Source organism: Balaenoptera ricei, chromosome 1 (genome assembly GCF_028023285.1).
Source record: "Balaenoptera ricei isolate mBalRic1 chromosome 1, mBalRic1.hap2, whole genome shotgun sequence".
In the NCBI taxonomy this organism is placed as follows: domain Eukaryota; kingdom Metazoa; phylum Chordata; class Mammalia; order Artiodactyla; family Balaenopteridae; genus Balaenoptera; species Balaenoptera ricei.
The window spans coordinates 1321899-1344670 of record NC_082639.1 but is presented as its reverse complement, the minus strand read 5'-3'; the positions used below and the strand labels follow the sequence as shown (position 1 = coordinate 1344670).

The following is a 22772-nucleotide window of genomic DNA, read 5'->3' as shown; positions in this document are numbered from 1 at the left end:
GCGTGGGAGAGACATGCCCGGGTGTGCATGCCAAAGGCCCCAAACTGATGGACCACCATGGGGAGATGGAGGCCAGGTCAGGCTTGCCCTGACCTCTCAAATCTATCACAGATGGTGTGGAACCCCAGCCTGTCTGGAGCAGGGCCTTGCCCTTGACCTGACTGCAGGTTAGAGGTCGGAGGTCAGAGGCTCAGCAGGATGCTGGCCCCAGGAGGGGTAGGCAGGGGCTCACCTTCACCAGGATCTTGCCCTTGAGCATCTGTGGAGAGGGTAGCATGGTGGCATCCTCGCTGCTTACTGATGACAAGTCCAGCTTGTCCCCAAGGATGTCGGTCAGATACTGGGCCATCTTCTTCTGCTGGACGACACTGCAGTGGTTCTCGAGGGACAGGATCACTGGATACCTGTGGCCCCAAGAGGGAAGGAGCAGAATGAGGCCAGGGGAAGGCTAGGTCCCACCTATGTAGGACTGCAGGTCACCTGCACCACTGAATGAGGAGGAATCTTCACAGGAGCCCAGGATAGATGGGGCTGCCAGCCACTCTGGGAGGGGGCCCACCAATGGCTTTCAAAAGCAAGTGAGCGTGAGGGAAAGGAGCTGGGAGACCTCAGGGATGGGTAAAGAAGGCATGCACTTCTTCTCCCAATAAGAAAATAACAAAGGCAATTAGAAACTCCAGGAAAAACAAAAGGAAACGTTCAAACAAGTCATGGTTTGAAAACGATGTGGGGGACCTCCCTGGTGGTCCAGGATTAGGGCTCTGCGCTTGCACTGCAGGAAGCACGGGGTTAGGGTGAGTTCCCCTCTGGTGGGGGAACTAATATCCCACAAGCCACGCAGCACGGCCAAAAAAAAAAATGATGTGGACTTCACTGAGGTGCAATGTGGAGCAATGGATAGACTGTGAGAAAGATACTCCCATTCACCGAGATACTGGAGACACTGTCCTGTGCATGGCCCTGGGGCCCAATGTTGGCCCAATAAGGAAGGAGACATAGCCTGGTACACACCATCTGGGGGGAACATCATTATTACCTACGTGGTGCAGAATGGGAAGTGCAGCGTGGGGATTTTCATGATAAGTTCTTCAGTTGTTTGGTTTATTTTTTTAGTCATGTGCACATTTACTTGGATTTTTGCCAAAAGGCAACATAATCCTTTTAGAAAATGTAAACGACCCAGACCTAGAAGTCATCAACTGGAGCAAGAGATGGGCGAGTCCTGCGATGTGGAGAGGCACGGCCTGGGGCAAAGGTGCTCCCCTCCCCGTTTCCCAGTCAGGGGACCAAGGCCTGGGGGAGAACCTTGTGCCCACAAAGATTATGCTGGCACGGGAGGTGCAAGCCCCGTCCTGAGACCCCAGCAGGCCCCTGGCTCCTTGGCAGCTACAGAACACCTGTGCGTCCCAGCCCCCCTGCCCTGAGACGCCCCCTCACCTGCAATTCCAGAGGCCAGAAGGCCCTGCAGAGGCCCCTCACTCCCACTCCCTTCCAAGACAGAGCCTGTGCCAGGTCTTCCCGCAGGGGCACCTCTGTTTCTAGTTCTTAAATCAGTCTTGCTTCCCCTCCTCTCCTTCACTCAATCAGCTCCTCCCGCACCTGTGAACCTCACCGAGCTGAGACCCGAGGGTAACAGTGTGGGGAGGCAGTCTTCTATCTCCAGAAACTAAACTGGATTTTGTTCAGCAGCGTCTATAGCCATTCTGAGTGACAGCAAGTTGAGTCTGGACACAGAGTAGCTTCTTAAGGGCAATTAGTGCCAGAGCCACCACTGTCGCAGGCGTCTGACACCAGGTGTCTGTGGCCCGGGGCCGCTGACACACACACGCCCTGCCTGGCCCAACTGTTACTCCTGCATCCACCGCCTTCCCTCTCCTCCGCCCCTCCCCCGCCCCTCATCCTCAACAAGAAACCAGCCGCCAAAATGTTGCACTGCTCCACAGAAAGGATGTGCAGGAGGGGCAGAAAGAGGCCCTTGAGCCCCTCCCCCCAACCCCCTGGGCCAGCCCCCCCCAGTCCCAGCCACTCACTCGTTCTTGACAAAGGCGTATTTGTTGATGGTTTCAACGACGTCTTTGAAGAGGATCTTGGAGGTCAGAGTGTAGCCATGGTGCACAATGGGCTCCCCGTCAGGCCCATCCCAGCAGTCCACTGGAGGCAGACAGGGCTCAGTGGGTTCCGGGGGCCGGACCACCAATGCCCAGAGACCCACAGTCCGTGGAGGCCAACCGGAGGCGGTCCTCTTGTTCCGCAGTTAACACCAGGAGAGACCTATCCCAGCCCCTGCCAGGCAGAGGGCAGAGACCGTGCCCGGAGACTCCAGAGGGCTCCTCGGGGCCACCCCGCCCTCCCACAGGAGACGTCAGCCCACGGCCAAGGCTCGGCCTCTGGGGCCGAGGGGCACGCGGGGTCCCAGAGCCCCGGCACTCACCCTCCACGCAGCGGCAGCCGGCCTGCAGGACCCAGGCGTACGTGTCCGCCCTCGATTGGGACGTGAGCTGGTCACCCACGAGGTAGGTGTTGTGAGATGAGGTGATGAAGTAGTGGCTCAGCGGCCACGTCATGTCCTGGTGTACGCGGCGGTGCTCCGGGTTGAAGATGTCGCCCGCGGGGCTCCGAGTGTAGTTGGTGAAGCCTGCTGGGGGAGCACGGTGGGGGCAAGGGGCTCAGCCCCGTGTGCCAGCTCCGCCGCAGGCTAATCTCGGGGCCCCCCCCCAAACCACGTGGACCCCTCCGCACCCCGCTGACCTGGCAGCACAGCTGGGCCGGCGCGGCGCCCACTCACCGTCAATGCCCATTGTCCCCTTACTCTTGTTCTCCGGGCAGGGCTCAAACTGCTCGATGATGTCACGGCAGCTCTCGAGGGTCACACCCGTCATCTAGGCCAGAGCAGGGGCTTGAGGCCAGGCTGGCCCATCTCCAGGCCACCTCGGACCTCCTCCGCGCACAGGTGCTGACCACGCGAGGCTGAGGCCCTGGGCCCTGCGGCGTGCTCCCCCGACTGGGGGGCTCCCTGGCCACCCCCAGTGGCATGAGACTTGGGACTCAGTGACCAGCAGACTACAGAGGGTCCCCTGGGTTGGGAAGAGCTGGCGCTGACTGAGGATCCTTGGCAGGGGAGGGGTCTTTGGCATCATCGGCCGGGCCACCCGCCACCGCTGCCGTGTTAGGGGTCTCGAGAGCTGTGGACCAGGGTGGGCTGGTGGGGAACGAGGCCTGGTGTGAGAAGGTGCGGGAGAGCCAGGACCACGTCCCACCTTGGAGGAGCCCAGGGGGCTCCCCTGGCCCCTCCTGTCACCTCCCCAAGTCCCTCGCAAGAAAGCTGCGCATGGCAGCCGAGCCCAAGGTGGTCTTGCCCATCGGTGGACCCGTGTGTCAGAGGCTGAGTGATTTCCCAGGGCCCCACGGTACAGCCCCCAGGAGCCCCCCGCTCCCAGAGGCGGGCCTACCAGCGGGGCTACCTGTGCGTCCCCGGGAATGTGGGGGGTGGGTGTGTAGTGGAGGGGGAGGGGCAAATGGGGTTAGACCTCGGAGCTGGATTTTGTTCAACAGTTTCTATAGCCATTCTGAGTGACAGCAAGTTGAGTCTGGACACAGAGTAACTTCTTAAGGGCAATTAGTGCCAGAGCCACCACTGTCGCAGGCGTCTGACACCAGGTGTCTGTGGCCCCGGGCCGCTGACACACACGCCCTGCCTGGCCCAGCTGTTGCTGGACCAGGAGGCCCAGAGTCAGGGGCCCAGGGCTCAAACCACCCAGCTGGTGGACAGTTTTGGCCCCAGACGGTAGGAAGAGTTCTGGAGAGCTTAGGGCAAAGGTCAGGGAGCAACGGGTCAGTTCTGCCCATCCCAGCCCAGGCCACATTCCCTCCCTCCACCCCCGAGCATGGCAGCTGTTGGAAGAGCGGCCCCTCAGCCTCACTCCGGTGCTGCCCACAGTAGCCGCACCCAGGCTGTCTGCGGTCCAAGCCCCCCTGTGGGAGCGCTGTCCCCTCAGCGGGTGGCCTTCCCCTCTCCAGCCCGGGCCCGGGATGAGGGGTCCAGACCCCTGAGCTTCAGCTAGGCAGTGCCCGGGGAGCACTCGGCCTCTCAGGAGGGGTGGGGCAGCCTGGGGTCGAGGACGGTGGGCAGGCACACCCTGCTGGCACCCAGAGGCATCTGCACGTCTGCTGGACGAATGCTGGAGTGAGTTGGCAATGGGCCCAGAGCCCTGGGGGTGGGAGCCGGCCAGACCCACGTGGCTGGACCAGGCCTGAAGGCTGGGCCAAGGGACCTAGGCCAGGAGACGCTCGGCGCTAATGTCGGGGCCGTGGTCAATCACGGGCTCCCCTCTGGAAGTTCTGGGGGGGCCGCGGTCAGGGCTGAGCCACGCTCCTTCCCCACCGGCTTGGTGGCCGGCCCTTGCGGGGAACCGAGGCAGGTCCAGTAAGTGGGCCTCAAATGCCAGACTGGTGCCCGCACTTCCACAAGCTCTCAGCCACGCTGTGGACGGGCTCAAATGCCCCGGGAGGCCGAGGTGAGGCCACGGCGCCTGCGGGGGCCCCACCTTCTGCTCCGCCTCCAGGAAGCGCTGCAGGTCAGCGGCGTCCAGGTGGTCCTTGTGGTTGCTGTAGGTCAGCATGAGCAGGTAGAGGTCCCGGCGGGTGGACATCGTCTTGTAGAAGGCACAGAACTCCTCAAAGCCCAGAGTCCCCTGGTGGTCATCTGTGTCCGCTTCCTGTAACGCAAGGCCTCCGGGTCCCCTCGCATCCCACCCTGGGCCTCAGCCGCAAGGGTGCCTGCAAGCTCCCCATTCCTCAGTCAGCCCTGAGTCGAATCCCCCCTACCCCTTCCAGCATCACTGCCCCCGTCACGGGCTCATGAGTGCCCCCCAAGCCCGGCAGCGGCGTCCTCACTGGGGTCCCCCGCGCCTCTCCCACCAAGAAGCCACCGAGTGACCCGTTAACACAGATCTCACCCCACCTTCCCCTTTCCGAGCCTTCCAAGGTCAACCTGCATCTGAACCCAGCAAAGTCACCCAACTCTGGAGAAATACCCCACCCTGCAGCCAACAACACCCCACCCAGGAGTTAGTGCCCACGCTGGGCTGTGATCTGTAATTAGGGTTGGCCATCCATTGATTAGAAAAGCGCAGGGCCCCTGGGCATGTAGGAATCCCAGACTCTGGCTGCCACAGGGATGAGAGGACGCTGGTCTCAGCCACTGTCCTCATTTTGCTCATAAAGCAGCTCACACACTACCCACAGGAACCCCCCAGGCAAACCCACCAGGCTGCTAATGAGACCACAGACTCCTTCATGAATCCACTCACTCAGGGAGCACCTGCTGATGTGTCAGACCCTGGGGACACCAAGAGCCAAGGCCAGGGACAGACCCAGAGGACAAGGGCACCCAGTGATGGAGGCCAGGCGGCCCCTAGGAAGCCTGAGGTGCTACAGGGTCATGGGGGTCCCTGGAGCTGGGCAGGAAAGGCCATGTGGAAGGTGCTCAAGACCCTGAGTGCCGAGGTCGGGTCCTTAGCCCGGTGAGTAGGGTGGGGGCGGGGGGCGGGGGGCGGGGGTAGGTGCGACTGCCCGGCAAAAAGAGACCCCAGGTTCAGCACCATGGATAGCAGTGCACGCCAGCCCCTCGGGGCGTCTGCATTGTCTTTTCTCCTATGGCCACACAACCTGGGGTGGCTGGAGACGGGAATGAGGTCCCCTCTGAACCAGAAGGATCACCAGCGAGCCAGGTGCAGGCCGCAGCCACCCCCACGTCCCCGGCGCCAGAGAGAGTCGAGCTCCTGGGGAGGCTGCCCTGCCTGCCCCGGCCCTGCGGCTTGACCCCCAGGTGGGCGCCCAGCACGGCCCGAGCATCTCCCTCCAGGACCCGGGTGCCCGTGCCGGGTGCTCACACCAAGGCCAGGACAGGGCCAGCTTGGTACGAGGGGCCCAGCCCAGGGCCACCTGCACGGGGCCAGCAGATGCCAGATGAGGACCCCTGTGTCTGTGCCAGGTTTGGGGGCGGCCCTGTGTCTAGAGCTGGTGGGACAGACCCGGGCAGGGCACTCACTGCAGGTCAAAGGGCCCCTCTGGGACAGAGTCGGGCTGGTCGCCCTCCCAGGGGCCGTGGCTGCAGCTGGGCAGAGATGCCCATCTGCTGAGTGTCCACCTGCTGGGTGATCTGGCCTCTCCGCGGGCTCCGGGCTGGGCAGCATGCCGAGGTGGTGGCTGAAAATGCTTTGTGACGACGAGGCCCTCAGGGGCCCGAAAGGCGGCTGTGAGCCCTCGGCCCCAGAAACGCCCCTCTATGTGGTCACGCAGCCGCTCTCCTCTCCACAAAGGGAAACCGCAGTGGCTGAAAGCACACGCCGGCCGGAGCTGTGCTGCTGGGCCAGGCCTCAGAGCCGCCCAGGGTGCGGCCTCGCCTATGTTCCACGGTTATTTTAGGCTTAATGAAATTACGCTCAAGCCACTCTTGACCCACCATACAGATTTCTCCTTTGATTAGGGCAGTTCCAGGCAGTGGAAACAATATTGAGATTTCTCGACCATAAAATTGTTACTAATTATCAGAGCCGCTCTGCCAGGCTGGAGGTCAGCCCTCCTTCCCTGGGCTCCCGAGCGCCCACAGAGGGCCCCGTGCAGATGGGCAGGGAGGCCCAGGTGCTCAGGGGCCACCGTGGACAACGCCCACTTGGGGCTGAGCTGCCCAGGGTCTGGGGTCAGCAGCTCCTGGCCTACAGCCCCCTGCTGGCCTTTCTCCAGGGCCCACTGGCAGGTCCTCCTTGAAGTGGTCTGGACAGCGCCCGGACACCACTAGTCCTGGGGCTGGCCAGAGGGCTTTGTGGGGAGCCCCTTTTGTGCCCAGGGGGTGCGGGAGAGGCCCAGCCTCCTTACAGGAGGGGCAGGGGGCGTGGGCTCTCCGGAGTTCCCAGCGGGGGGCATTTTCAAGCCAGGTCTTGGTGGTGGACCTTCAGGGCCCAGAAGCCTGTGCCCACTCGCACCCATTCCGTGGGGGGCACTCGTCTCTCGTCCTGCCTCCGAGGCCAGTCTGAGCCCCTGACACAGCCTCACCGCTCTGGAAGGGACTGCTGACCCCCGAGCTGCCCCTGGCAGCAGGGCAGGCAGGGAACGGTGGGGCTGCTCTGCGGGCCCGAGCTATCTGCCGGCTCCCCACTGCCCAGGCGGGCTCTGTCCCCGCTGGGGCCTTCAGGAGGGGCCCTGAGAGCCCCCCAGTCCTCAAACAGCAGCCAGGGTATCCTGCGCACACCACCCCGCCCCCGCCATTCACGCACGGACCCACGTGCTCTGAGCCGGCCCGCTCCCCTCGCTCCAGCCGAGCACAACCTCCCGCCCATCATGAGAGCCCAGAAGGGAGCAGCCGGGGGCCGAGCCTCGTGGAGCGGTTGGCTGTGTGAGTGTGTGTGTGTGTGTGTGTGTGTGTGTGTGTGTTTGTTGGGGCGCAGGGCCTGGTGCAAGCTCGCGGAACCCTCTTCCCGGGTGGCAGCAAGACAGTGAGGCCTGAGTGAGGGTGGAGTTTGCTCGCCCATCCCCACCCGGATCCAGGACCTGCTGACACCACCTTCCTCCCCCGGCCCAGCAGGGGTTCCGCAAAGAGAGACACTAATTACAGACAATAAAGGCGGCCACTCAGCTGAGGATGCATTTTCATAACGGCTAACACCGGGGTGGCTGGGGACCACAGGCTGGGCGGTGGGTAACCAGAGCTGCTGCCCAAAAGGCAGGGCCCGTGCACCCCAGTAAGTCTGGGGAATCGCGGGGCAGTGTGGGACATGGGGTGCAGGTCCTGTGGGTGGTTTCCCTCACTGACCCGGTGCCTGCCCACACGCCCGGTCCGCCGGCCTGGGGAGGCCCCGGGAGCTGCTGCAGTGGTGCCGGCACAGCCGCGAACAGGGGGCAGCTTGGGGCATCTGACTGACCGCCCCGCACAGGTGCAGGACGGCTGCTTCCCTGCCATTTGCTGCAGCTTGGACGGCACCACCCGGGACCTCCTGCAGCTTGGACAGGGCCGGCCTGCTCCCGGACACACGCCTGCCCCCAGGCGCCCTCGCTCGGGGCCCAAGACCCCCGGCGGCCTCACCTGGAACATCTGCTTCACCCTCTGCCGCGGCAGGTTCACGTTCAGCTTGCGCAGCAGCTGCAGGACCTCCCCGATGCTCAGACTGCCGTCGCCGTTCTTGTCGGCCTCATCAAACGTCTGCTTCAGCCACTTTGGGGCCAAGTTAGGGGCCAACGGAGGTGCAGCAAGGCCGGCCGCGCCTCCCCTCCCCTCCCCTCCCCTCCCCTCCCCTCCCCGGGCAGGAAGGCGTGGAGGACCCCGCCCAAGTTCCCCTTCCCGAAATATGTGAGCCAGCCGGGGCTCACCCGCCCCACACGGTGGACAGTGAGCGGTGGTCCCCGGGGTCCCCCCGCCGTCCGCGAGGATATTGGTCCCGGGTGCGCTGGCGGCGGGCCAGGCTGTCCTCGTCGCGGATGCCGGCCATGAGGTAGCGCAGGCCGGTGACCCAGGTGCGCGCCTCGTCGCCGCTGGGCGAGACCAGGTCCAGCGACTCTCGGTGGCTGCCGTAGTAGATGCTGAAGCAGCAGTTGGGGTCGAAGCTGCTGTCGGGGCAGCGCTGGAAGACCTCTGACTGCCGCCCCTCGCTCACCTCCTGGATGGAGTCGATGGAGACTGCAGGGGGCGGGGGGCACGGTCACGGCCCTCCCCGGGGCCAGGCGTCCTCCACCCGCAGGCCCCAAGGTGGTCTCAGCAACAGCTGGGGCCCGTTGGGGTTGCCCGCCCCGTCTGAGCCTGGGGCCGCCTCGGTAATAAAGTCTGGCACCAGCAGGTGGGGGCCGGGGGGCAGCGGGGTCCCGCTTGGCGCGCACCAGCTCAGGCGCCATCAGGAATTTCATCACTGGCTGCAGCTCCTGCAACTCCGTGCAGCCTCCGTTCAGAGGCTGAGTCACCGCAAGCAGATGCGCTGAGAAGGGCGTCTGCAGGGTCTGTTCCTGTGCCTGAGGCAGGGCCCCTTCTCAGGTGGTCGGGGCACAGCTGGGCAGCACCCCGCTGGGAGCAGGCACCCTGGGCTCGGCACAGCCAGGGACCCCAGCACTGCACCCCCTGCCCGGCTCCTGCTCCCGGCGGCAGGCTCGGCACCACCCTGGACGTTACCGTGTCCCGTGCAATAACGATGGGTCCTCCCCACTTGCGCAGTGAAGGGTGCGTGAGTCCTTCTGTCTTCTGCCCCCACTGCCCCCTCCCCGGGAGCTCCCGCTTCCCCTGCTCCCCCGGCCTGCTTCTCCAGCTGCCTGTGCGCACGCATGTTCGTGGCGGGGGTGGGGGTGCTGGGCCCCCAGATTAGGGGGCGCTGACAGTCAGGAGACAGCTGCCCCCCACACTGTTCCTCCCTCCTGGGGACCCCTCCACGGCCAGAGTCAGCTGGTCTCCCCCTGTCCTAGCCTGCTGGTCTCTGCCCTATCACCCCTTCCCCAGAGGGGCCTCCACGACCTCCACGACCCCCACCCACCTGCTCCCCTCTATTTGCCATCCTGTGTTCTTCTCGTCACTCAGCATGATGTGAAGTTATCCTACCGTTAGGATAGGTGTCACCCACCTCGCACTCAAAGACCAGCCTCATGGCGGCTCAGTTCCCAAAGGATGCCCGGTGCTGGGAACAGTGCCTGGCACAGAGCAGGCGCTCCGGACGGAGCACAGGGGCTCCTGCCTGAGCAGCCAGTGGCGGTTCCACCCCCCCGGGTCCCACAGGGCAGTCCCGGCCCCCTCCTCCAAGACACCCTCCCCAGGGGCTCCACAGCGTGGCTCTCTCCTGGGCCCCATGGTGGCAGCAGTGCCCTTAGCAACCACGGGGCTGAGGCCCTGCCTCGGCACACCTGCGTCTCTCCAGTCGCCAAAGCCAGAGGAGGGGCCGTAAAGTCCCCTCTGTCGCCTGTAAGGACTCACGTGTCTCTTCCTGACCCCCAGGACCCCCAGCCTGGTCCCTGCCCAAATCCTCACAGCTCATTGCCCGCCACCACCCATCCGGACAGCTCTGCAGCCTCCACACGCCTGTCAGCTGCTCACACCCCAGGCTGCCTGGGCCAGCGTTCGGCACCGGGGTCGTACCCTCAGGGTGCCCGGCAGGGTCTCTCTCTCTGCTCATGAGCGGTCTTATCTCCTCAGCTAGACTGAAGGACTTTTGCCTCTCAGCCCATCTCAGCACCCGGTGCAGGGCTGGGCGCTGGGGCCACTCAGTCTCCACTGAGTCCCAGAGGGCTCTGCTAGGTGGGCAGCAGGACCAGGGCCCTCACCCCACTGCGTCCAGATGTCACCGAGGATCTCCAAGGCCAGCTGAGCCCATGGGCCAGGCCTGGGGACTTCCAGGGCTCAGGGTCTTGCTGCCCCTTCAGCTGCCCAGCGCCTGCTCTGGGAGGGTCCTCTGCCCCCCTGGGTGCTGGTCTGCGGGCTCTGCCCTGCCCACCGCTCCCCCACCCAGGGCCACCCCACTCACTCTTGGCCTTCTCGTTCTTGCGTGAGGGCCGCCAGCGGATGCAGGAGCGATGCTCGTCCAGGAAGTAGAAGCGGACCAGGCCCTTGGAGCTGCCACGGAGCTTCACCATCTGTGTCCCCGCCTGCATGGCGCTCATGCATCGCTCCACTGGAGGCCCGCCGACCCGGCACACAGACGGACCGACACAGACAGACAGGCAGACACAGACGGGGGGCCGGTGAGCGCTGCAGCAGCCCCTCTGTGCTCATTGCAGCCTCAGCCCCACCCCCCACGTGCTCAAGGGGGTGCAGAACCGGGGCACCGAACTCAGACCCCCAGGCCTGCCTGCGGCCCCAGGCGCCGGCCCATGTCACAGATCCAATCTGGGACCCTGATCAGAGGCCAGAGTCCACACAGAGAATCGGACTGATTCTGCCCAGCCGGGCTCCTGTTGGCCTCCCCAGTGGTCCTGCGGCCCAAGGCCCAGGTGAGGTCCCAGACGGGCCCTGCCCACCCCCCAGCTCTGCCCTGCTTCTGCGGCCTCCCACCCACCCCCTTCCACCACCATGACCTGCCCCAAAGGCTATGACACACGAGAGGACACAGGGATGGGGTGGCCGAGCCCGCTCTCAGGAGCTGCTATGCAACGAGGTCCCGGGCCAGGCACAGTGTGGGCCCAGGTGGGCGGCATGCAGGCAGCCCCCCACGATGCCCAGCCTGGATAACTGGCCCGGCCGCAGGCACTCCTGAGAGCCTGCATCTCCTTCCCGTGGCATCTTCAGGAAAGCCGCCCTCCTCACACACGCCACAAGGGTGGCACCACACACATCCACCGGGAGGCCACGGAGGAGCCTCCATGAGGCCAAGGCGCCACACAGGTCTGGGAAGGCACAGAGCCCACACCTTCCCCCAGGGGGCCCCACTGCCTCTCCCCTCCCCTCCCCTCCCCTCTCCTCCCTTCTCCTCCCTTCTCCTCTCTCCTCCCTTCTCCCCTCTCCTCCCTTCTCCCCTCTCCTCCCTTCTCCCCTCTCCTCCCTTCTCCTCCCTTCTCCCCTCTCCTCCCTTCTCCCCTCTCCTCCCTTCTCCTCCCTTCTCCCCTCTCCTCCCTTCTCCCCTCTCCTCCCTTCTCCTCCCTTCTCCCCTCTCCTCCCTTCTCCCCTCTCCTCCCTTCTCCCCTCTCCTCCCTTCTCCCCTCCCCTCTCCTCCTCCCCCCTCCTCCTCCTCCTCCCCTCCCCTCCCCTCTCCTGCCCTCCCCTCCCCCTCCTCTCTCCTCCCCCTCCCCCCCTCCTCCCCCTCCCCCTCCCCTTCCCCCTCCCCCTCCCCTCTCCTCCCCCTCCCCTCTCCTCCCCCTCCCCTCTCCTCCCCCTCCCCTCTCCTCTCCCTCCCTTCTCCTCCCTTCTCTTCCCTTCTCCCCTCTCCTCCCCCTCCCCTCTCCTCCCTTCTCCTCTCCTCTCCTCCCCCTCCCCTTCCCCCTCCCCCTCCCCCTCCCCTCTCCTCCCCCCTCCTCCCCCTCCCCTCTCCTCCTTTCTCCTCCTCCTCCTCCATCCATTCAGCCTCCTGTCTGCAGCTTGCACGTCTCCCAGGTACCAGGAGAGGCCGTGGCTGGCCAGGCTGGAGAGGCAGCAGGCTCCAGGAGTCCCAGGGACAGGTCTGTCCTGGCCCCCCTCAGGCCCTTCACAACTGCCTACAGGAAGCCCGGGACCCAGGAGGTACCATCTGGTGAAGCACCAAGTAATTAACCCACGAGGTCCCCCCGATGAGGAACCCTCAGGTGGTGTTGTGGAGGCCCGTGGGCAGTGTCAGCCCGAGGGAACAGGCAGTGAGGACTTCTCAGAGGAAGCCAACCTCTGACCTTGAACTGCAGGCACTGGGTGGGGGGCACAGCGGGGAGCCGCGCACAGGGAGGCTGGGCTCCAGGGGAGACACCGGGAGGAAAAGACGCGGTGTGCCTGCCAGGACGCAGGTAGCAGGGGGGAGGCGGGAGGCCGGGGATGGGGACAGGGACGGGCCCCAGAGGCCTAGAACCAGGTTCTGGAAGGTGGTACCTGGACCAGGCCCCATCCGCCGGCTGGAACAGAGAGCCGGAGGGGCGGGCGGACCTGAATGGGGCCCTCCGTGGGCCGGCCCCGCTAAGACAGACACTCTACCCTCCAGAGTCTCACCGCAGTGACGGGCACTCTGCCGGCCTCTAAGGGCCGACACGTCCGGCACCAGCACGCTGGCCTCACCACACCTGAGCTGAAGGTGCCACTGCCCCCCAAAGTAACAGGGACCCCCTCAGAGAGTGTCCAGCCGCACATCCACCAGGACCGTGGCCCCGGCCCCTCCTTACCCCTGACTCCCCCACCCCTTCCTTCCTCACTGCCCGCCTGGGGTTCAGCCTCCAGGCCCTGAGCGGGGGGGTCAGAGAGGCACCCCGGGGGCTGCTGCCGGAGCCCCGTGATCCCCAGAGGGAGACCCGACGGGTCAGGAGGCTACAGGTTTGCATGGAGGTGGGGTGGGAGCCCCCGGGCCTTTCACAACCCCAGGAGCAGCCCCCCCTCCTGAGCCCAGTGACCCTGGGGCTGGGCGGGGCTGTGGCCAGGGAGGAGCAGGCCAGTCCCCGCCCCAGATGACCAGACAGGGCTGCTCCCTTACCTAGTGGGCCAAGCTGCCACTGCGGGGACACAGCCATGCTCCCGCCGACCCAGAGGAGGGCCTCCGCCAGCCAGGCCACCGTTCCCTTGGTCCGGCTGGGGGTAAATGGCCAGGGGACAGACATGCCCCAATGATGGCCAGGGGTGGGCTCACGGAGGCCAGAGAGGGCCAGCCCCCAGCCCCACCTCAGCGGCAGGTCAGGCGGTGGCAGGCAGCCCGGGGGCTCCACGGGGCCCCCTTCTCTCCTCGGCTTCTTCCTCCCCCTCACTGCCCACCGAGGTCCCCGCAGGGCTGCTCCCCGGCGCCTCTGGCATTGGCCTCTCACCTGCTGTCCCCGATGGCCCCCGAGCCAGCCCACCCACCACCAGGGCCACAGAGGGGTCCCAGGAGAAGCAACGCCTCAGGGCCTGAGGTGGGGAAGCTGCAGGGCCTCTGCCCGCCCCGCCCACCCTCTGCCCAATCCCCTGCGCTAATCCAAGCCTGGATCCAGCCCAGCTGGCCAGAGGATTTAGGCCAAGGGAACTCCCAGCTGGGGACCAGGAGGGGACCAGGCAGGTGACAGTGTTGACCAAGGCCCCTGGCCACCAGCCCCCACGCGCCGGCTGAGTAACGACAGGCAGGAGAGATAGGTGGTCTCCCTGGGGACCTGAAGACCACAGCTGTAAGGCTTGGGGTGATGGTCCTCATGGGACCACCCACTGGGGCACACTCTCAGGCCCTGCCAGGGGGTCTCCCTACCCCCTTCCGCAGGCTGGATGCTCTGCTCCATCCCAGCCTGTGCCCCAGGAGAAGGCCCTGCTCTCACCCGACATCTCTCGTACTCCAGGGGAACTCCGAGTGGATTCCTGAAGTCCCAGTGGGCCTGGAGGTGGGAGGGAAGCAGTAGTATCCTGCCCCCCAGCACCCAGCTCCCCGTGGGCTGGCGCCCTAGAGCCAAGCTGGGCGGGACTGCCTGCCGGCCTGTTTGGCCGAGGGGGGGCCCGGGGCCTACTGGGCCCCTTTCTGCTGCGACTCCCAGCACTGGCTGAAGGTGCAGGTCCCCAAGCCTGGGTCGAGCCTTCCTTGCCTCCGCCACCCAGCTCCAGGCCCCTGGCGTGCAGCCGCAGTCCCCAAGGACCAGCCCCCAAGACTGACCTTTCCCAGTGGAGGGGGCACATTCCTCACAGCATTCTGCCCCCAGAGGCTGGGCTGGCCTGGGCCAGCTGCCCTGCTCATGACCGACCTCTCCTGGGGGAGGAGGGCCGGGCCTGGGGAAGACCCGCCTGCTGCCTGCTGACCGGACACAAGGCCCAGTCAAGGCCACCCAGCTAAGGCCCAGACGAGGGGCAACCAGGAGAGGCAGAGTGGGCGGCACCCCCTCCTCCTGTGGGCCAGGGGCTGCCGGGCGTCAGAGGCTCCCAGGTCAGGCCAGCCTGGCACACAAGGGGGCACAGGCCGAGGGGCAGAACCCCACCCCAGTCACGGCCGCGGGGAGGACTGGGGTCTTGCCCCGAAGACCTCACGTTGCTCCTGCCGCTGGGCCCACGAGCCCCCAGCCTACCCTGTGCCCTCTGCTCAGGCACCGCAGGGACGGCATGAATCCGTGTCCCAGGCCGCCTGTGGCAGTGCTGGGCCTGCGTCCCCGGTCCTTACTGCCATAAACCCCACTGCTCCTGGGCTGTGCCGGGGCCATCAACCTTCCCTCCCCAGCCAGAGGGGCGGAGCCCGGGCCAGGCCACAGAGCCAGGGCCAAAGGGCGCCGGAGGGCACCAGAGGCCGGGCAGCCTTGGACACTCCCTTGGGTCCAGGGTCAGGGAGGGTAGGTGGCGCAGGCTCTGAGGAGACAGGACGGGTCACCTGGGCTGACCACAAGAACCAGGGTCCCGTCATCGACTCAGAATCAAATGCCCAAACCCAGTTAGGAGCTTTGCCCAGGAGGCACTGGCTCCGTCCGTGCAGGAGGTGGCTCTGCACAGAACTGGAAAGGGGACTCCGTCCTGGGCGTCCTCAGGAAGACGCAGCCTGCCGGAGCCCCTGTGATGGGCGGGGGGAAAGGGGAACCAGAAGCCCCGGGAGCACCAGGACCAGAGCAAGGCCAGGGAGAGCCCCGGCCGAGGCCCAACGGCCCACACGCTCGCTGCCCTGGGCCCCGTGTGATACCCACCCCTCCTTCCTGCCGACCCTTCCAGTGGTCACTGCCCTCATCCCCTCTGTGGCCCTGGACCACACACTCCTGCCCCGAAGCCTGCATCTCCTCGAACCCAGCTCACACCTGGTCCCTCCTGCTTTTCCCTCCCCAGAGCTGGCTCCAGTCCGGAGGTGCCCTCGCCTCCCCCCCCAAGCTCCCCCACCCCAAGCCCTCCCCCCAGGCCACGCCCTTGGGCTCTCGGCCACTGGCCGATCAAGGGTCTCCCGCCACCAGCCCGGGGGGCTTGGGTGCCCCCATCTTCCTGGGCAGGGGCTCTGGGAGGGGACCCGGCCCCTGCATCCCAGACTCCCTGAGCCTCCACGGCTGCCCCAGGCCATAATCCTCCACTGACCAGGCAGATGAGGTCCGGCTAATCTGCCTCAGGCAGGGCTCTGCTGGCGAGGCCGCTGCCCAGGGGACCCCCGCTCCTCCTCTGACGCTCCAGGAGTCAGGTGGGCGCAGAACCACAGCTGCTGTGCAAAGCCGGGGATGCCCCAGGGCTGCAGGACGCTGGCGGGGAGCACCCGTCCCAGGGGTGGCTGTGTCACCCGCTTGGTGCAGCCGAGCGCACTGGGGGCAAAGGCCACGCCCCCGGTAACTGCCAAGCCGGAGGTGAACCCCCTACAGGCCCCAGGCCCACATGGCTCAGCCCCCCAAACCAGGCGGTGTGGGACCCCTGCCTCGCACCCCCAAAGGTGCCAGGCCAGCAACGCCAGCTGGGACCTTCACCCCCAGAGTCACACTCGGGGCCCAGGCCCCAAGGCCTGAGAAACAGCCCCCCAGGGCGCTGCCTGAGAGCAGACTCGGGGGACCCCTGGAGGGAGCAGGGCCTAGCGACCCACCTGGCCCCATAACAGGGACCACAGATGGGGCCCTGGGGCGCCCTTCACACCTGGGCCAGGTTCACCCCACCCCCACAAAGGCAGGGGAGCCCACCGCGACCTGGTGTGCTTCCCCCACTGCCTGGGACCCACGCACCCTTCCCCGGGGTGGGGGGCTGCCATTCCTCACAAGGTCCCAGACCCCAACTGTGGTCCACGCCCTCGGTCAGGGGCCTCCCTGCTCGAGCCCCGACACCTGCTGCAGGTGCCCAGCCCGCCGCCCTGGCCCGGCCCTGTGGGGCTCGGGTGGGAGGGGGCAGCGCACCTGGCCTCCAGGCCCTCGTACCTGTCCCACCCTGAACGACAGGCCCACCCGGGAGGCCTGCCCTGCACTGGGACCCCCTGCACCCCCAGGCCAGCACAGCTGGGGGCCAGCTACCCAGGTCAGGAAGGGGCAGGAGGGCTCCGTCGGGGAGGGGGGTTCCCCAGGCCCCTCCATCCTCACGCCCACCCTGCACCCACAGGGGCACCACGTGCCGGGCCCTCCCCTGTGCTCCGCTCTCCGGGTCCTGTCCTGTGACCCTGGGTGATTCCTTCAAGGCTCCTCACGCTGCCTCGTGGCTGCTCACAGGACCACGTGTACTCGCCTGCACGCTGTGTGCTCCAGGGAAGGGACGCCCCGGGCCGTCCGGCTCTGCCCCTGCGCCAGTGGGGACCAGGCGCTCGAGTGGGGGTGGGCACAGGGCCCAGGCCACCAAGCCAGCTCCAGGAGGTGACACGGAGCCGGTGTCTGGCCTGGCCGTCCAGCCTTGTAGGGCTCGGCCTCACCAGGCAGCACCGACACCTCCAGCCGCAGAGCCTGGTGTGCAGACGCGCCCAGCAGACGGGACGGGCAGGGCCAGCTCCCGAGGCGGGGAGAGAGCACAGCACCCTCGACCCCACACGACCCCCAGAGGAGAGGCACCCGGGGCCCTCCTCGCCTCGGCCGCTGCGCTGTGGCGGAACCGCCACCCGGGACGCCTGGCCCAGCAGCCGCCAGGAAGCGGAGGCCTCAGACGGGCCTCGCCCGGCCCCCTGCCTCAGGTCCCCCAGCCGTCAGAAGGCGGCCCCCAGCCCCTGGCCCCTTCCTGCCCCAAGCCCCACGGAGGACGGCGGCCGGCCGCGGGACACAGGCGGCCATGGCTCCAAGGAAGGGGCGCCCTCGCGGTCAGAAGCCGGGTAGCTCTGGCTTAATCTTGTTTTTATGGCCGAGCTTGATCTTGTCCTAACGCGGGGGAGCAGTGGCAGCGGCATCTCCGCCTCTCCCCCAGGGGAGGCTGGGAAATCAATTTAACCTTCCAACAAAACCCGCAAATTACACCCACAGGCTTCCCAGCGCGAGCGCACACACACACACGCACACGCGCACACACGTGCACGTGCACGCACACACACACACGCGCACGTGTGGACCCCTGCGGAGCCGCAGGCCCGCCCCAGCAGGGGCACACGCCCTGTTCGCTTGCCCTTCGTGGGGCAAACCAGCATCTGCCCTCCCTGCTTGTCTGCTTCCAGCCCTTTCCTCCTCCGAAGCTTCTTTGCCTTCTTGAAGGACCTTCCAGTGGACCCTCCCCGTGTCCACTTTACTCAGAATGGTCAGTAACAGCGGGACACACAGGGTCCTCAGCCCCCCACCAGCCTCCCCCCGCACTGCACGGGGGGCCCCAGCTCAGTGTGCAGTAGGCGTTCAGATGGTGCTCAGGTGGAGAAGGGGAAGGAGGCCGGGGCCTCCAGGAGGGAGAGACGGGCCCGCTCACGTATGGTGGAGATTATTTAAACATCTGAGAAGCGGCACGCCCCCGCACGTCTGGGTGTCTCCTCCCCAACTATTTTTATTTTATCAGCGAGTGTGAGCTGCCTCCTTCAAGCCCACCCTCCCAGGCAAGACCTCAGGGTGGCTGTGCTCTGGGCCGGGGGACCCAGGAGCCCTGGCTGGACCGAGGGCTCCACACCACGGCGGTGGAGCCGGAGGGTCCTTTGGCCGGGTCAGCAAGGCCTGGGCCTGGCCCCAGACAAGCCTGGGGGAGAGCTGAGGGCCCGGGGGGCAGGGCAGCAGCCGGGGAGGGAGACACCCTGTCACCAGGATGTGCCCTTTTCCTCCTGCAGGGCCCCCCCCCACGGGGCAGGCAGCTCGGTCCTCCAGCGGGAGAGATGAGCGTTTGGTGGGCGGGGGCCTGGTCCCCCTGTATCGCCCAGCTGGGCCGTGGGGAGGGCCAGAGGGGGGCGGGGCGTGAGCAGGCCAGGCTCTGCTCTGCCCCCTTGGGCTGCTTCTGGCCACCTGCCCTCTCTGGGCCTGTGCGCTAGACCTCAGGGAGTCGGGGACAGAGAGTGTCCTAGAGGGTGGGGACAGACTGGTGGCCAGCCACGCTCCATCCAGCAGGCCGACTGACCAGCCGGGCTGGGCCTGCACTTTCCACCTGCCCACAGAGGCCTCTGATGCCCCTGCTCTGGGTGCGGACGGCAGCAGCCTGCCTGCCTGCCCCTCCAGCCGGTGGCCTGAGCGCCTTCCAGGATCAGCCCTGGGAAGGCCAGCGGGAACTTTCTGTCCACCACCCAACAGAGAGTGATGGAGCAGAAGCGATCGTGATGGTCACAGCTGTCCCAGCCTCCTGGGGCAGTGGGCACTGGTGGACAGGACACTCTCTGAGGCAGACGGTGTCCAGTGCCCGCACCTGCCCCCTGGAGAAGCCCCTTCCCCCGCAGTGGGCCCCCACGCTGACATGGAGCCGTCAGCACCACGGGGGGCCGGGGGGTCTCCAGCACAGCGGGGCCCCAACGTTTGGCCTTCCTCTGCCCACCCAGCGGAGCCGGGGCGTCCTCACACTGGCCAGGGACAGGCCCAGCCCTGGCGGTCCCCCGCTCAGCTACAGCGGCGGCATTAATCACATCCGACAGACCTTCGGGAGAGGACTCCGCTAGCAGCCGTCCACGGCCTCCTGCCCTCAAAGCTGCCCTGGTGCCTGTGTTCTGGAGTCTCCTGCCCTGGCATCACTTGGGTGAGGCTGCAAGGGCGGGCAGGCGGTGGGGGCCTGAGACTGGTGCCGGCCCACATCAGGACGGGCCCAGGGAGCCCCAGGGAGTGGCAGCAGAGGGAGAGAGAGGCTCACAGCGGCACCGGGGGCGGGGGGCACTTCCCTGCAAAGTCACCAGATGGAACCTGGCCCGCCTGTGGGGAGGAGAGGAAACTCCTGCAGGGCTGGGGGGCAGCTCCAGGGGAGGGGTTCTCGCGGTACTGGCCAGCCGGCCCCGCCCCAGCCCTCACCCGCCCAGGCCCGTGCGGGGAGTCCGGGCAGCAGCCGGTGGGGCTGGACGGCCATCGGGCAGAGCCACGGGGGAGACAAGAAACAGAAGAAGGCTGAGCCCTTCCCCCAGCCCGGCCACGCCTCCCAGCCAGGGCGGCCAGCCACCTCCACGGCAGCTGCCGCGAGAGCCCTGGGGCCTCGGCACAGAGGGGACGTTCCAGAGCCGGGCGGGGACGTTCCAGAGCCGGGCAGGTCCGCCAAGTTTGACTAGCGTCCCACATCTTGTGCAGGACGCCCCTCCCACCCCACTTGGGGGCTGGGCCAGCTGCCTGCCCCTGCTCCTGCCCCGAGGGGCCCGGTGGGCCTGCCTGGGTCTCACCCTGACTCCCCTCCGTGAAGCCCCCAGACGCACACTGCTGACCGGGGAGGACGCCCACCCGGCCCGCGGTCAGCTCCACCGCGGGGCCTGACCGCCAGGGAGAGCGTCCAAAGGAAGCAGCAGCTCGGCTGAGGCAGGGCCCGGGGCATGGGCCAGGCCAGGTCCCGTTCAGTGTGGAATCGGGACCGCCCTGAGTCACCTGGAGGCTTGCCTGTGGTTCCCCAGACCTGGGCAGGCTGAGGGGAACCCCAGGACAGGGTGGCCCTGTGTCCCTGAGCGGTGGCTTCATGGTGGGTCCCGAGGACCCGCCTGCTGACGGAGCCTACCTGGGCCACCACGCCTGCACTCCCCACCCTTGGGACACTGAGCTTGAGGGTCCACGGGCTCTGGCGCTGCTTGAGCAGGCAGACTCCGAGCAGCTCAGTCCCCTCAGCTGACCGGCTGGCACACGAGGCCCCACCCTGGGACCCTCCGCACACGCTGCCCCGGCGGGTGTGGAAGCCCTGGTCGAGCGCTGCCCCGGTGGGTGACTTCCTCTCCCCACAGCTCGCAGGAGCCCCGGAAACATCCTGTCCTGGGGAGGGCATCCGCTGCCCCACCTGGAGGCCCACGCCCACCGGCCTTTCCCACACGGGACGTCCGTCCAGCCGGCGGGACCCCACGAGCTGGAAGCAAAGTCCCAGGAAGAAACAGACATTTCCGATTACTCATCCCCCACCTCAACCCCCCTCCCACCGACAGACAGCTCTCAGAGAACGTGGAGCCGCCCGGGCAGGGCACAGGAGGGGGCCCCCGCGTGCCCCTCACCCGCACCCTGCCCCTGGAGAGGGGCGCTTCCCGGTGGGGGCCGGACCACTGGCTTTTCAGGAGACGGGTGACAGGAGAGCCGACACCTCGGCCATCGGCTCATCAGCTGTGCAGCTGGGGGCCGGACCCAAGACTCCAGCCATCTGCTGCATCCTCAGCTGCGCGCTTGAGACTGCTCCCTCCCTGGGAGGGGGGCCCAGCACGCTCGTCCCAGAAGATAAGGGCCACGCCGCACATCCCCACCCTTGAGGCGGGCCGAGCCCTCAGCCCAGGGGACGGGGCACGGAGGTGGGCTCACGGCGGCTCCTGCTGCCACCCCACCCGCCTCCCAAGCCCAGGCTGCTCCCTCGCTGGCTGAAGACACTGGCGATGTCGGGGCTACCTGGACCTTGGGGCCCTGGGGCCACATGGCAGCAGCCATTCCTGCCCCGTCTTCAAGCAGGCATCCTGCACCCAGCGGTTCTGAACGAGGCCGGGCCGGCCCAGGACTGTTGAATCCACAGAGTTCTCTGCAGGCCAGATTGGCAGGAATGTGCTGGGCCAGGCCCTCCCCAGGGACCACCCACCCATGGGAACCCTGCCCTGCGCTGGGGACTGCGGTCAGGGAGTGGGTGCACCGGGGGTGGCCTGAGCACCCGGCCAAACTGGGAACGTCTGCACCACCAGCCCCGTCTACACCCACCACACCGTCCTGAATTCATAAAGGGCAACTCATCTTGGGAGGCAGGAGGGGACAGGCATTCCTGGAGCAGCCACACGGGCCAGGCGCACTCTTCTTAAGGCCACCCTACGAAGGCAACCCCATGCTGTCCCTCTCCTCCATGAGAGGCTCAGAGAGGGTCAGTGCCTTGCTTGAGGTCACACAGCTCATCAGAGGCACTGGCGGGGACCCATCCTCAGTCCGCCTGGCAGTAATGCCCCTGCCTTTCCAAGGCTCCCCAGGCCCTCCCCCGTGTCCATGCCAATCAGAGGGCAGAACAAATCGGGTCCAGAACAACCAGGATCCAGACAAATCACCAGAAGGCAGCTCCTACTGTCCTTGGAATCCCAGCCCTTAATCAGGAAGTGCTTTTGCTGTCTGGCCCAAGTCACTCCTGCTGCAGCCGTGGTGCTGGCCCCCCTTCCCTCCCTGCCACTCCCACCCCTGGTCCGGAGCAAGTGCTGCACTGGGGACAGACAGAGACCCTCTTTGGAGAAGCTCTGCCCCATCCCGTCCCTGCAGGACGGGCCCTGACACCAAGCACCCGGCCCCTCTACATCCAAGCTCCTTGGTGCCGGGCAGCTCCTGCCACCCCTGCTGATCTGTGCTGTCTGCCCGGGGCAGTGCCCTGGCCCCCAGATCAAGACAGCATGACAGATTTGAGCAAGAACTTGCCCACACAGGTGCCAGGGTTCAGCAAACAAGGGCAGGTCCCTCAGGTAGAGGCTGCCGCTGCCCTGTCCATGGTGCTGACAGAGGCTCGGGGCTGCCTCCACGGCCCTGGATGGGGACGGCGTGAACAGGCCTGGCCTCTGGGTCCCACAGGTCAGGACACCCAGCTCTGACCCCCGACAAGGCTGAAGTCCGTTGGGGGCAGGGTGGCGGTCAGGGGACTGTGTTGGCTATCACAGGGCACCGCCTCCTGCTGCCCATCGGGATTGCCACCACCCTTCAGAGTGGGTGCCAGCACAGGTAGGGATGACGTGGGGGCCGGAGGCTGGGGGTGGGGAGAAGTGTGCGGGTGTTAGTGCGAACGGGGTCGTCGGAGAGGTCCCTGGTCGGGGGTGTCAGGCACTGCCCACGTGGGGTCGGTGGGTCACCGATGGGCAGCTCAGCACCTGGTCCTGGGCTCCCCACAGGGCCGATCACAGCCTTCTTCCTGGAGCCCCTCCTGTCCCACTTACCTTGGTCCCGGCTGAGCCCGCCAGGGTCCCCGGGCACTGCCATGGCCCGCAGGCTCCACCCCGGCTGCCACCGGCACAGCCTGAGGGGTGCCCAGGCAGCGTGCTGGCCCCGTGTGTCCCCGTGTCCAAGCTGGGCACCCCTCGCGTGCCCATGCCCGACCAACGCGCTGCCCTTGCCCGGCTGCCGCTGCTGCTGGGACCGCCCCTCCCGCGGGATCCCCGCCTGCCTTAACCCTTCGCTGCCACTGCCGCTGACAGGCTGGGAACCACAGAGGGTGGAATGGTGCACGCGGGGCACGTGTAGGGGTGGGAGTGGGGGCAGGGGGT

The 22772-nt window shown here is 66.7% G+C and overlaps 1 protein-coding gene across 1 annotated transcript in view; it reads right to left on the bottom strand.

The window, feature by feature from the left end:
* The window catches only part of PLCH2 (phospholipase C eta 2), a 69138-nt gene that overhangs the window by 13493 nt on the left and 32873 nt on the right, over positions 1-22772 (bottom strand). The window contains exons 3-10 of the mRNA XM_059901788.1: positions 10491-10637; positions 8429-8671; positions 8081-8211; positions 4545-4715; positions 2786-2879; positions 2432-2635; positions 2031-2151; positions 233-404 (exon numbers count right to left, since the gene is read on the bottom strand). Of these exons, the coding sequence (XP_059757771.1) occupies positions 233-404; positions 2031-2151; positions 2432-2635; positions 2786-2879; positions 4545-4715; positions 8081-8211; positions 8429-8671; positions 10491-10637 (1283 nt within the window). The remainder of the gene's footprint in view (positions 1-232; positions 405-2030; positions 2152-2431; positions 2636-2785; positions 2880-4544; positions 4716-8080; positions 8212-8428; positions 8672-10490; positions 10638-22772) is intronic.